This window comes from Tachypleus tridentatus, chromosome 3 (assembly GCF_004210375.1).
Source record: "Tachypleus tridentatus isolate NWPU-2018 chromosome 3, ASM421037v1, whole genome shotgun sequence".
Lineage (NCBI taxonomy): Eukaryota > Metazoa > Arthropoda > Merostomata > Xiphosura > Limulidae > Tachypleus > Tachypleus tridentatus.
The window spans coordinates 35,180,301-35,194,447 of record NC_134827.1 but is presented as its reverse complement, the minus strand read 5'-3'; the positions used below and the strand labels follow the sequence as shown (position 1 = coordinate 35,194,447).

The following is a 14,147-nucleotide window of genomic DNA, read 5'->3' as shown; positions in this document are numbered from 1 at the left end:
AACCACATTAAATATGAGAAATTATAAAATAAAAACTGGATTTTAAGTTTGTCGTTATCTTCGGGGTATGGGGAGATAATTCCCATATTTATCAATAAAAACAAAACCCTGTAACCCAAGCACATTGGAAAAATGGAAATATCCTCCTGAGGGACAATGTTTACCATCAGTAGTTTATCAAGGTTAGTGTTTAGTTCCTTTACATTTCTTGCTCTGTTCACAAGTTATTTGGTTGATTTAGTGTTTTATGGCACAAAGCAGCTAGACTATCTGTGCCAAACATCCGGTAAAAGGTTAAAATTAAAGTAAATTTAGTAAAATTCATAAAAGAAAATTAAGGTAAAACAAAACAAAGTTGAAAAACAACATAAATAGCATTAAAACCAATTTTTACATCTGGTGTATAACGTTTATACGTTATTATAATAATTATAATTATTATAACCCGCCAGGAAGACGAACAGGTAAGTACAAAAACCACCATGTCACCTGAAGTTAGTTGTTCCAGTCCTGGTTCCAAGTTATTTGAAGTTATGGCCATTTTTGAAAAGTAATAAAAGTTTTAAAAGACATGCAGCAAAATTTTAATAATAACTCGCCAGGATGACTAACGGGTAGCTCAAACAGCAGCATTAGTCACCTGAAGTTAGCTGTTCCAGTCCTGGTTTCGATTTATGTAACGTTACAGCCATTTTCTAAGTTCAAATCAAATTAGATGTACTTTGATTCTTAAAAAGGAACCACATTTAAAAAGGTTTAATGTATAAATTAAAATCTTAAATGACATTAAAAAGATTAATGGCCTTTAAAAAACTAAAAACTTTACCAAGGTGGACAGTGTCATCATCACCAATACCACTGTCTAACGTTACAGACAAACCTTGTGGCAGAACATGTTTAAGATGGTGCCATCGTTGAGAGTCATAACGATGGCAAGAAAGTAAAATGTGGTGTATTGTGGTCTGAGTGTTACACAAACTACACAATGGTGCATCAGTTTCGGATAAAAGAAAACGATGAGTTAAAAAACTGTGACTAATGCGTAGTCTAGTTAGAACAACTTCCTCCTTCCAATCCTTACGGAAGCAAGATGGCCAAAGTCCAATATAGGGTTTTATTTGGAAAAGCTTGTTTTTGCATTGCTCACTCCAAGTTGACTGCCAGCTGGCATGGAGTTGAGCCTTGAACACTGGACCATAGTCCATATATGAGACAGGCACAGCAGTGAAAGTGCCAGATCAGATAGACTTCGCTGTGGTATTGGCGAGCTTGTTCCCACAAATACTAACGTGGCCCAGTATCCAGAAAAACTGGATAGAAGTAGATGTTGAAGAGAAATAGGCCAGTCAGTTTTGAATATCAGTGAGAACAGGGTGTGAACCAATATGAATAAATTTCAGGGTCAGCAGAGAACTAAGAGAGTCAGTATAAATAGTGCAGTCGGAGTACTGCTCAGCTTCATTATGATCCAGGGCAAGAGATATGGCGTACAGTTCAGCAATGAACACAGAAGCTGTAGAGGGGATTCTGCATGCAACTACCAAACCACAACAAATAATAGCAGAGCCCACAGAGTCACCTGATTTCAAACCATCTGTATAAATATGACTGGAAGGATGGTATGGAAGATTTTCAGCAAATAACAGACAGTATATCCAATCAGGAGTGTCTGCATTTCTCAGATAATTAAAGATAGGTCACAATTGGAGACTGTAATAAGCCATGGTGGGATGGACTGACCAGTGGATACAGCAATGTTATCCATGGACAGACCTAATTCATCCAACTGCACCTGTATATGAAGGCCAAACCCACATGAACTTGGAATCTCCTGTCCATTAAAACATTTTTAATAAAAATGGGAAAATGGCCACGTAACCCATATATATGGAGGTCTCGCAAAATGCCATACCTCCAGTTTGTATCATAAGCCTTCTGAATGTCAAAGAATATTGATACAAGATCTTGCTGTTTGAGAAAGGCTTCTCTGATCAACGTTTCAATTTGAATCAGGTGGTCCATGGTGGAACGCTGTCATCGAAACCCACACTGGGTGGGCAAGAGTAGGCTGTTTGATTCAAGGAACCAAACACGACGAGCATTAACCATCCTCTCTAAGGTCTTACAGAGACAGCTTGTCAAAGCAATTGGACGGTAGTTTGAAGGAATCTTGGGATCCTTCCCTGGCTTAGAGAAAGGTAAGATGATAGTCTGGCACCAGGCATCATGAAAAACATTCTCCTGTCAGGTCCAGTTAAAAACAATCAGAAGAATAGCATGAGAAGCAGGAGATAGATGGCACAGCATGTCATAGTGTACATCATCAGGTCCAACCGATGTACTGCCAGACCGATGAAGGACCAGTTGGAGTTCCATCAATGTAAAGGAACGATTATAGTCATAAAAACAATCAGCTTGAAAGGAAAGAAATGATTGCTCTGCCCAAGTCTTGATGGCTAAGAAGATGGAGAATGAAGCAGAAATGCTAGATATCTGGCAAAAGCTTTCACCCAGAGTGTCAGCTTCTTCCTGGCCATCAGAGTGCAAAATCGAGAAGACGACAGTGTAACCTCTATAGGTATATCCCCAGCTGCCTTTGAATTCAAGGAGTTCACTGTGTTGAGATGTGGATGTTTCCACCAAAATGTCACCAGATCAAAACTTCTTTACTGACTCTGGAGAGCCAGCAAGTCCCTCCAATCCCTTCTGAATAAGAAGGGGAACATTTGTCCTAAAGGTTTGTCTGAAAGAGAGTGTAGGATAAGAAAATGAGGTAAAACAGGTTGTACAGATGTTGAATATTGCTGCTCAAAAACTTTAAGACGTGGTCATTTACTTCTAGACTGTTCTTCAATATTTTATTTCAATTTTTATTTGGAGTATCCATAATATAAAAAGGGAAATTTTGGTGCCCACTGATCCCACCCACTATGGAGCCCTTTAAGGAGATGCACCACAATGTCAAACAAGAACCCTGCAGCAATGCTAGGGATTTGTGAGCACTATACCCAAACACCAGCATTTGATACAATGTCCACAACACCTGTTGAGAACATCCAACACTGGTACTTGGTTGACCCTCGCCCAAGTGGACCAGCTGACTGACCCAAAGGGGGGGGCACCCCAAGGCTGCCCGTCTACAGGAATTCAAAGCCAAAGTGGTGTGTTAGGATTGTACCCCTCAACCACCATGATCCTCTCCTCACCTTCACGGGTCGCCACGCATGGCAAACACGTGGGTGGATGTTTAGATCCCAGAGAAGGTAAACTGAAAGAAAGAACCTTCCCTGGGAGGTCCCCTCACCACGTACAGGAATCCACACTGAGGAGCTGTTCACAAGTATCTCTTGATATGTTTTAACTCCAAATACAAAATGAAATTGTAAGCATTTCTTTTGCTATATCAACAAACCTATGAATAACCCCAGAAGCAGGGTGACATTAGAAATACCTTTTTTTGCTACAATAATAAACTTCTTCAATCATGTTTTAACTTTAAAATATTTTAATTAGTTCCTACACAATAAAGCTGTTTTATACATGCTTTAAATAAACTGACATTAAAATTAAAAAAGTATTGTAATGAATGGATGTTTTATAAACAATGGTGGTTAATATGTAACCTCCAAACACTATATTTCAGATCCTTTAAATGAACTCTTTCTTAAGACTGTAAAATTAGGAAAGTTTGTACTTCAAAAAAATGTATTTAAATAACATCCACTTGTTATTGCACTCTGTAATCAACTATCTTCTACATCCACAGAAAGATTCATGTTATGTATGAAAGTGTTTTATGGGAAACAGACAGTCTATAATCAATTGGAATATGGTGACAACAACTTGATTACTGGTAGTACCACATAGTCCTATGCAAAACAACAAACCAATTTAGTACGAAATATACTGTCAAAATGTTTTAGTCAAGTAATTAAAACCTCTATGATTATATTTCATGGATTCTTTTTATATTGCAGTTCAACCGTCAATGTTAAAGAGCATTCAAGTTCCCTTAATGCCAAATTTGGCTAGTTAGCTGCCATACATGAGTGTGACACAATCTCATTGGCAGAATTAAAATCAATATTTCACTCAACCTTGGGTTTTTGATATAAAACCAAACTTGTTCAAAACACTGAAAATAAAGTCTTCAATATTTCAGCACTGACAACAGTATAAAGTATTTGATAGGTAAAGGTAACAAGGACCTCAATAGGACACATTTAAGAAGCTCGTTAAGTCTATGTGGCAAACACAAAACATGAGATGTATAATAGTTCATGATTTAAATTAATAAAGTACTATAATCAGTGTCCTTTAGTTCTACATTATATATAATCAGTGTCCTATAGTTCTACATTATATATCTTTTGAAAGAAGTCCAGTAATGACACAAACCTGACTTTATACCACATTTAATTGTAAAACGTAAAAAAACGACACGCGAGAAATCATCCAGGTGGACCTAATAACACCGATTAATTTTCCCAACAAATGACCAGCCAGATAAAACCTTTTTGGTTTTTTAAATTAATCATATAAACCTACTCCAAACGGTTCATAAAACAAAGTTTTTAAAATGCTCTATAAAACATACAAAAAGCACATACACTGATTAATTTAGCAACACGTGTCAAGGTGCAGATCAGTATCACTGTTTTAACTCGTTTTATTCAAGAATGCTATGTAGTATTAGTAATATGTACATAGAAGGTTTTTCTGTTTTAGAAACTACAATAGTAACAGTGATTGGGTAAGATAATGAAGGTATGAATGGTTAGAACATAAAAGTATGACAAACACACACAGAGGAAGTTTTAGCTCCAAACAAAGATGAAAAAAATGGATACAAAACACAGAATGAAAGTGTAGAAGAAAAATCTCAATATTTTATAAGAATAAAACTCAACAACTGAAAATTATTATCAAAGTGATGTTATTAGAAACAGTTACAACTTTATTTGAAAAAAAAACCTGAAAAACAAGCCACATCTAAATTAAATTGTTTTATACAATATTTTCTAATTAAAGAAAAAATTCATGTTCATGCATAACATTTCATGCCCTAAAATAAATAACTTTACCTGAAATAGCAGTAATATGAAATTATGTAAATTAACACATTTAATACATGTATCTAGATCAATGTAAAAATATATCATAACTAATTTATCATGAAATAAGTAACAGTTGTAATGACTTAGAAAAAATAAAATAACAAAACAACTTAAATAAATTACAAAATTTGCTTTTTAACAACAGTGACACCTGCTGTGATGTAAAGTGGCAAGCTGGCATTGAAAGCAACAATAACGTTACAAGATACCAAATCATTTTATAATAAATTTGAATGTACCTAATACTTTATATTTAAGTACAAAATAATTCCAAGTTTACTAGATATATCTACATAAACTGTGTTCTAAGTGTGTATCTATATCTATCGATATATATTTCCCTTTCATTACAGAAAGTAGATCCTATAATGATCGGTTGTAAAACAAGTTTATTGTCATGGTGGTTCAGTGGTTTGTGTAAGATATCCTGATGATCAATGGTAATCTATGAAACATCAGGTTTACATCCTAGTAGTAACAGACCACTGACTGTCCCTTTATTTTGAACACACAAAACAAAGCTTGTTACAAATATCATGAACATAAAATCACTAAATTATTATACCATATTCTGGCATGTGAAAGCATATTAAAAACATAACAGAAATGAGATCACTAAATAATTATATGATATTCAGGTATGTGAAAACTTTTTAAAACATAACAGAGATAAGCTTACAATATACTTATACAGTGCTCAGGAAAGAAAAACAACACAGTTTCAAAAAACTAATCAATGAAACAGAATTGAACACAAAAGATACTGACCAGCACCATTTTCTTGAACTAAAATCTTCTCCGACATTGTTAGCTTGCTCACTTGGCTGTTAGAAGAGGTTCTGATGCTGTAAGTCCAAAAGTACAATTTATCAAACCAAGAACTCTACAGAAGAAAAACATATTCTAGCCTTTTAATTAGAGGTACAGATGTAGTCATATGGATACACATTTCTATAGGTGATAACAGAAAAATTCAAGCAAGTCTATACTAATATTATCATAAAGAATAACTTCAGGATACACAGCACAGTTCATACTATCTAAACAGAACTTCACGACACACAGCACAGTTTATACTGTCTAAACAGAACTTCACGATACACAGCACAGTTTATACTGTCTAAACAGAACTTCACAGCACAGTTTATACTGTCTAAACAGAACTTCACAGCACAGTTTATACTGTCTAAACAGAACTTCACAGCACAGTTTATACTGTCTAAACAGAACTTCACAGCACAGTTTATACTATATAAACAGAACTTCACGATATACAGCACAGTTTATACTATATAAACAGAACTTCACAGCACAGTTTATAGTATATAAACAGAACTTCACAGCACAGTTTATAGTATATAAACAGAACTTCACAGCACAGTTTATACTGTCTAAACAGAACTTCACAGCACAGTTTATACTATCTAAACAGAACTTCACAGCACAGTGTATACTGTCTAAACAGAACTTAACAGCACAGTTTATACTGTCTAAATAGAACTTCACGACACACAGCACAGTTCATACTATCTAAATAGAACTTCACGACACACAGCACAGTTTATACTATCTAAACAGAACTTCATGATACACAGCACAGTTTATACTGTCTAAACAGAACTTCAGGACACACAGCACAGTTTATACTGTCTAAACAGAACTTCACGACACACAGCACAGTTCATACTATCTAAACAGAACTTCACGACACACAGAACAGTTTATTCTATCTAAACAGAACTTCACAGCACAGTTTATACTGTCTAAACAGAACTTCACGATACACAGCACAGTTTATACTATCTAAACAGAACTTCACGATACACAGCACAGTTTATACTGTCTAAACAGAACTTCACGACACACAGCACAGTTCATACTATCTAAACAGAACTTCACAGCACAGTTTATACTGTCTAAACAGAACTTCACGATACACAGCACAGTTTATACTATCTAAACAGAACTTCACGATACACAGCACAGTTTATACTATCTAAACAGAACTTCACGATACACAGCACAGTTTATACTGTCTAAACAGAACTTCACAGCACAGTTTATACTGTCTAAACAGAACTTCACAGCACAGTTTATACTGTCTAAACAGAACTTCACGACACACAGCACAGTTCATACTATCTAAACAGAACTTCACGACACACAGCACAGTTTATACTATCTAAACAGAACTTCACAGCACAGTTTATACTGTCTAAACAGAACTTCACAGCACAGTTTATACTATCTAAACAGAACTTCACAGCACAGTTTATACTATCTAAACAGAACTTCACAGCACAGTTTATACTACCTAAACAGAACTTCACAGCACAGTTTATACTATCTAAACAGAACTTCACAGCACAGTTTATACTATCTAAACAGAACTTCACAGCACAGTTTATACTATCTAAACAGAACTTCACAGCACAGTTTATACTATATAAACAGAACTTCACAATATACAGCACAGTTTATACTATCGAAACAGAACTTCACGATACACAGCACAGTTTATACTGTCTAAACAGAACTTCACGATACACAGCACAGTTTATACTGTCTAAACAGAACTTCAGGATACACAGCACAGTTTATACTATCTAAACAGAACTTCAGGATACCCAGCACAGTTTATACTATATAAACAAAACTTCACGATATACAGCACAGTTCATACTATCTAAAAAGAACTTCACGATACACAGCACAGTTTATACTATCGAAACAGAACTTCACGATACACAGCACAGTTTATACTGTCTAAACAGAACTTCACAATACACAGCACAGTTTATACTGTCTAAACAGAACTTCACGATACACAGCACAGTTTATACTGTCTAAACAGAACTTCAGGATACACAGCACAGTTTATACTATCTAAACAGAACTTCATGATACACAGAACAGTTTATACTATCTAAACAGAACTTCAGGATACACAGCGCAGTTTATACTATCTAAACAGAACTTCACAATACACAGCACAGTTCATACTATCTAAACAGAACTTCACGATACACAGCACAGTTTATACTATCTTAACAGAACTTCACGATACACAGCACAGTTCATACTATCTAAACAGAACTTCACAGCACAGTTTATACTGTCTAAACAGAACTTCAGGATACACAGCACAGTTCATACTATCTAAACAGAACTTCAGGATACACAGCACAGTTCATACTATCTAAACAGAACTTCAGGATACACAGCACAGTTCATACTATCTAAACAGAACTTCATGATACACAGCACAGTTTATACTATCTAAACAGAACTTCAGGATACACAGCACAGTTTATACTATCTAAACAGAACTTCAGGATACACAGCGCAGTTTATACTATCTAAACAGAACTTCACGATACACAGCACAGTTCATACTATCTAAACAGAACTTCACGATACACAGCACAGTTTATACTATCTAAACAGAACTTCACGATACACAGCACAGTTCATACTATCTAAACAGAACTTCACGATACACAGCACAGTTTATACTGTCTAAACAGAACTTCAGGATACACAGCACAGTTCATACTATCTAAACAGAACTTCAGGATACACAGCACAGTTCATACTATCTAAACAGAACTTCATGATACACAGCACAGTTTATACTATCTAAACAGAACTTCAGGATACACAGCACAGTTTATACTATCTAAACAGAACTTCAGGATACACAGCACAGTTTATACTATCTAAACAGAACTTCATGATACACAGAACAGTTTATACTGTCTAAACAGAACTTCACGATACACAGCACAGTTTATACTATCTAAACAGAACTTCACAGCACAGTTTATACTATCTAAACAGAACTTCACAGCACAGTTTATACTGTCTAAACAGAACCTCACGATACACAGCACAGTTTATACTGTCTAAACAGAACTTCACGATACACAGCACAGTTCATACTGTCTAAACAGAACTTCCGGATACACAGCACAGTTTATACTGTCTAAACAGAACTTCACAATACACAGCACAGTTCATACTATCTAAAAAGAACTTCACGATACACAGCACAGTTTATACTGTCTAAACAGAACTTCAGGATACACAGCACAGTTTATACTATCTAAACAGAACTTCACAGCACAGTTTATACTATCTAAACAGAACTTCACAGCACAGTTTATACTATCTAAACAGAACTTCACAGCACAGTTTATACTGTCTAAACAGAACTTCACAGCACAGTTTATACTATCTAAACAGAACTTCACAGCACAGTTTATACTATCTAAACAGAACTTCACAGCACAGTTTATACTACCTAAACAGAACTTCACAGCACAGTTTATACTATCTAAACAGAACTTCACAGCACAGTTTATACTATCTAAACAGAACTTCACAGCACAGTTTATACTATATAAACAGAACTTCACAATATACAGCACAGTTTATACTATCGAAACAGAACTTCACGATACACAGCACAGTTTATACTGTCTAAACAGAACTTCACGATACACAGCACAGTTTATACTGTCTAAACAGAACTTCAGGATACACAGCACAGTTTATACTATCTAAACAGAACTTCAGGATACCCAGCACAGTTTATACTATATAAACAAAACTTCACGATATACAGCACAGTTCATACTATCTAAAAAGAACTTCACGATACACAGCACAGTTCATACTATCTAAAAAGAACTTCACGATACACAGCACAGTTTATACTGTCTAAACAGAACTTCACAATACACAGCACAGTTTATACTGTCTAAACAGAACTTCACGATACACAGCACAGTTTATACTGTCTAAACAGAACTTCAGGATACACAGCACAGTTTATACTATCTAAACAGAACTTCATGATACACAGAACAGTTTATACTATCTAAACAGAACTTCAGGATACACAGCAGTTTATACTATCTAAACAGAACTTCACAATACACAGCACAGTTCATACTATCTAAACAGAACTTCACGATACACAGCACAGTTTATACTATCTTAACAGAACTTCACGATACACAGCACAGTTCATACTATCTAAACAGAACTTCACAGCACAGTTTATACTGTCTAAACAGAACTTCAGGATACACAGCACAGTTCATACTATCTAAACAGAACTTCAGGATACACAGCACAGTTCATACTATCTAAACAGAACTTCAGGATACACAGCACAGTTCATACTATCTAAACAGAACTTCATGATACACAGCACAGTTTATACTATCTAAACAGAACTTCAGGATACACAGCACAGTTTATACTATCTAAACAGAACTTCAGGATACACAGCACAGTTTATACTATCTAAACAGAACTTCACGATACACAGCACAGTTCATACTATCTAAACAGAACTTCACGATACACAGCACAGTTTATACTATCTAAACAGAACTTCACGATACACAGCACAGTTCATACTATCTAAACAGAACTTCACGATACACAGCACAGTTTATACTGTCTAAACAGAACTTCAGGATACACAGCACAGTTCATACTATCTAAACAGAACTTCAGGATACACAGCACAGTTCATACTATCTAAACAGAACTTCATGATACACAGCACAGTTTATACTATCTAAACAGAACTTCAGGATACACAGCACAGTTTATACTATCTAAACAGAACTTCAGGATACACAGCACAGTTTATACTATCTAAACAGAACTTCATGATACACAGAACAGTTTATACTGTCTAAACAGAACTTCACGATACACAGCACAGTTTATACTATCTAAACAGAACTTCACAGCACAGTTTATACTATCTAAACAGAACTTCACAGCACAGTTTATACTGTCTAAACAGAACCTCACGATACACAGCACAGTTTATACTGTCTAAACAGAACTTCACGATACACAGCACAGTTCATACTGTCTAAACAGAACTTCCGGATACACAGCACAGTTTATACTGTCTAAACAGAACTTCACAATACACAGCACAGTTCATACTATCTAAAAAGAACTTCACGATACACAGCACAGTTTATACTGTCTAAACAGAACTTCACGACACACAGCACAGTTTATACTGTCTAAACAGAACTTCACGACACACAGCACAGTTTATACTGTCTAAACAGAACTTCACGACACACAGCACAGTTTATACTATTGAAACAGAGCTTCATGATACACAGCACAGTTTATACTGTTGTAAAGAATTTATGAATATAAAAAACAGTATCCATAAGGGTACATTTATTTATAACTGGATCTTGTTGAATCTGTATTCACTCATCTCTGTGGACAAATTACAGGTGATGTTTCTGAATTCTATTTCTTTTTAAATATTGACACAAAACTACTTTAAATTTCTCTTATTTGTCATCCATAACTTTGATAAGACAGAATAATGGGAAAACATTTGGACTAGAGTACCACCTCTAGGTTTTGTCCAACTGACTGTGGGATTTAGCTAGCATCCCTAGCCCCAAAGTGTGGAATGATTTTAATTTAAAATGTAAACAATCCACCCACAGCTCCATACTCCAACAAATTTTGTTTTAGCACAGACCTACACAAAAGGCTATTATTTTCATTCACTAAAATGAACCATACTCCAGATTTTATTATTACAAGTCTAGAAGGTTATCACTACCCCACCATAGGGATACATTCAGTGAAATATTTTAAAAACAAACAAATCTATATAATTTTTATTATTTATTTGTGGATATATTAAGTACATCTACAGTTTTGAGATTTATCTTAATTGGGAAATGTAATTTGAAAAATAAGAATACATTAAAAATACTGTAGCTGCAAGTTACAAAGTTTATATCACACAACATAATTACCTAGTCACAGTACTAGTTAGTTTAGTAGTTAACTAGTCACAGTACTAGTTAGTTCAGTAGTTACCTAGTCACAGTACTAGTTAGTTCAGTAGTTACCTAGTCACAGTACTAGTTAGTTCAGTAGTTACCTAGTCACAGTACTAGTTAGTTCAGTAGTTAACTAGTCACAGTACTAGTTAGTTCAGTAGTTAACTAGTCACAGTACTAGTTAGTTCAGTAGTTACCTAGTCACAGCAATAGTTAGTTCAGTAGTTACCTAGTCACAGCAATAGTTAGTTCAGTAGTTACCTAGTCACAGCAATAGTTAGTTCAGTAGTTACCTAGTCACAGCAATAGTTAGTTCAGTAGTTACCTAGTCACAGCAATAGTTAGTTCAGTAGTTACCTAGTCACAGCAATAGTTAGTTCAGTAGTTACCTAGTCACAGTACTAGTTAGTTCAGTAGTTACCTAGTCACAGTACTAGTTAGTTCAGTAGTTACCTAGTCACAGTACTAGTTATTTCAGTAGTTACCTAGTCACAGTACAAGTTATTTCAGTAGTTACCTAGTCACAGTACTAGTTAGTTCAGTAGTTACCTAGTCACAGTACTAGTTAGTTCAGTAGTTACCTAGTAATAGTACTAGGTAGTTCAGTAGTTACCTAGTCACAGTACTAGTTAGTTCAGTAATACTTTATACACACCTTGTTATCCCTCCAAGTACTAGTACATGGCAGCTTTCACTCTACCTTATCTTTATATACCACTGCTCAACCTTTAAAGTAATTTGTTCTTGTATTTAGATTTACTGGTATCCATTATTACCTGGAGTACAGAACACACACAAACCAGATGATCAAACCAATAACGCTCTCGGTATCAAAGTGGCTTTCACTGCTAGACTGGAACACTGTCGGTTTGCAATCTTTTGCTGAAAAGTACATATTATGGTTAGTCATCTGATATTATATTACCAAGTAAAGTACATATTATGGTTAGACAATCTGATATTATATTACCAAGTAAAGTACATATTATGGTTAGTCATCTGATATTATATTACCAAGTAAAGTACACATTATGGTTAGTCATCTGATATTATATTACCAAGTAAAGTACATATTATGGTTAGTCAATCTGATATTATATTACCAAGTAAAGTACATATTATGGTTAGACAATGTGATATTATATTACCAAGTAAAGTACACATTATGGTTAGACAATCTCATATTATATTACCAAGTAAAGTACACATTATGGTTAGACAATCTGATATTATATTACCAAGTAAAGTACATATTATGGTTAGACAATCTGATATTATATTACCAAGTAAAGTACATATTATGGTTAGACAATCTGATATTATATTACCAAGTAAAGTACATATTATAGTTAGACAATCTGATATTATATTACCAAGTAAAGTACATATTATGGTTAGACAATCTGATATTATATTACCAAGTAAAGTACACATTATGGTTAGTCATCTGATATTATATTACCAAGTAAAGTACATATTATGGTTAGTCAATCTGATATTATATTACCAAGTAAAGTACATATTATGGTTAGACAATCTGATATTATATTACCAAGTAAAGTACACATTATGGTTAGACAATCTCATATTATATTACCAAGTAAAGTACACATTATGGTTAGACAATCTGATATTATATTACCAAGTAAAGTACATATTATGGTTAGACAATCTGATATTATATTACCAAGTAAAGTACACATTATGGTTAGTCATCTGATATTATATTACCAAGTAAAGTACATATTATGGTTAGTCAATCTGATATTATATTACCAAGTAAAGTACATATTATGGTTAGACAATCTGATATTATATTACCAAGTAAAGTACACATCATGGTTAGACAATCTGATATTATATTACCAAGTAAAGTGAATATTATGGTTAGACAATCTGATATTATATTACCAAGTAAAGTACATATTATGGTTAGACAATCTGATATTATATTACCAAGTAAAGTACACATTATGGATAGACAATCTGATATTATATTAACAAGTAAAGTACATATTATGGTTAGACAATCTGATATTATATTACCAAGTAAAGTGAATATTATGGTTAGACAATCTGATATTATATTACCAAGTAAAGTGAATATTATGGTTAGACAATCTGATATTATATTACCTACAAGTAAAGTACATATTATGGTTAGACAATATATTATATT

The 14,147-nt window shown here is 34.2% G+C and overlaps 1 protein-coding gene across 1 annotated transcript in view; it reads right to left on the bottom strand.

Annotated features, from left to right (window-relative positions):
* The window catches only part of LOC143246688 (putative serine incorporator), a 78,314-nt gene that overhangs the window by 11,588 nt on the left and 52,579 nt on the right, over positions 1–14,147 (bottom strand). The window contains 2 exon segments of the mRNA XM_076493768.1: positions 5,886–5,962; positions 12,745–12,850. Of these exon segments, the coding sequence (XP_076349883.1) occupies positions 5,886–5,962; positions 12,745–12,850 (183 nt within the window).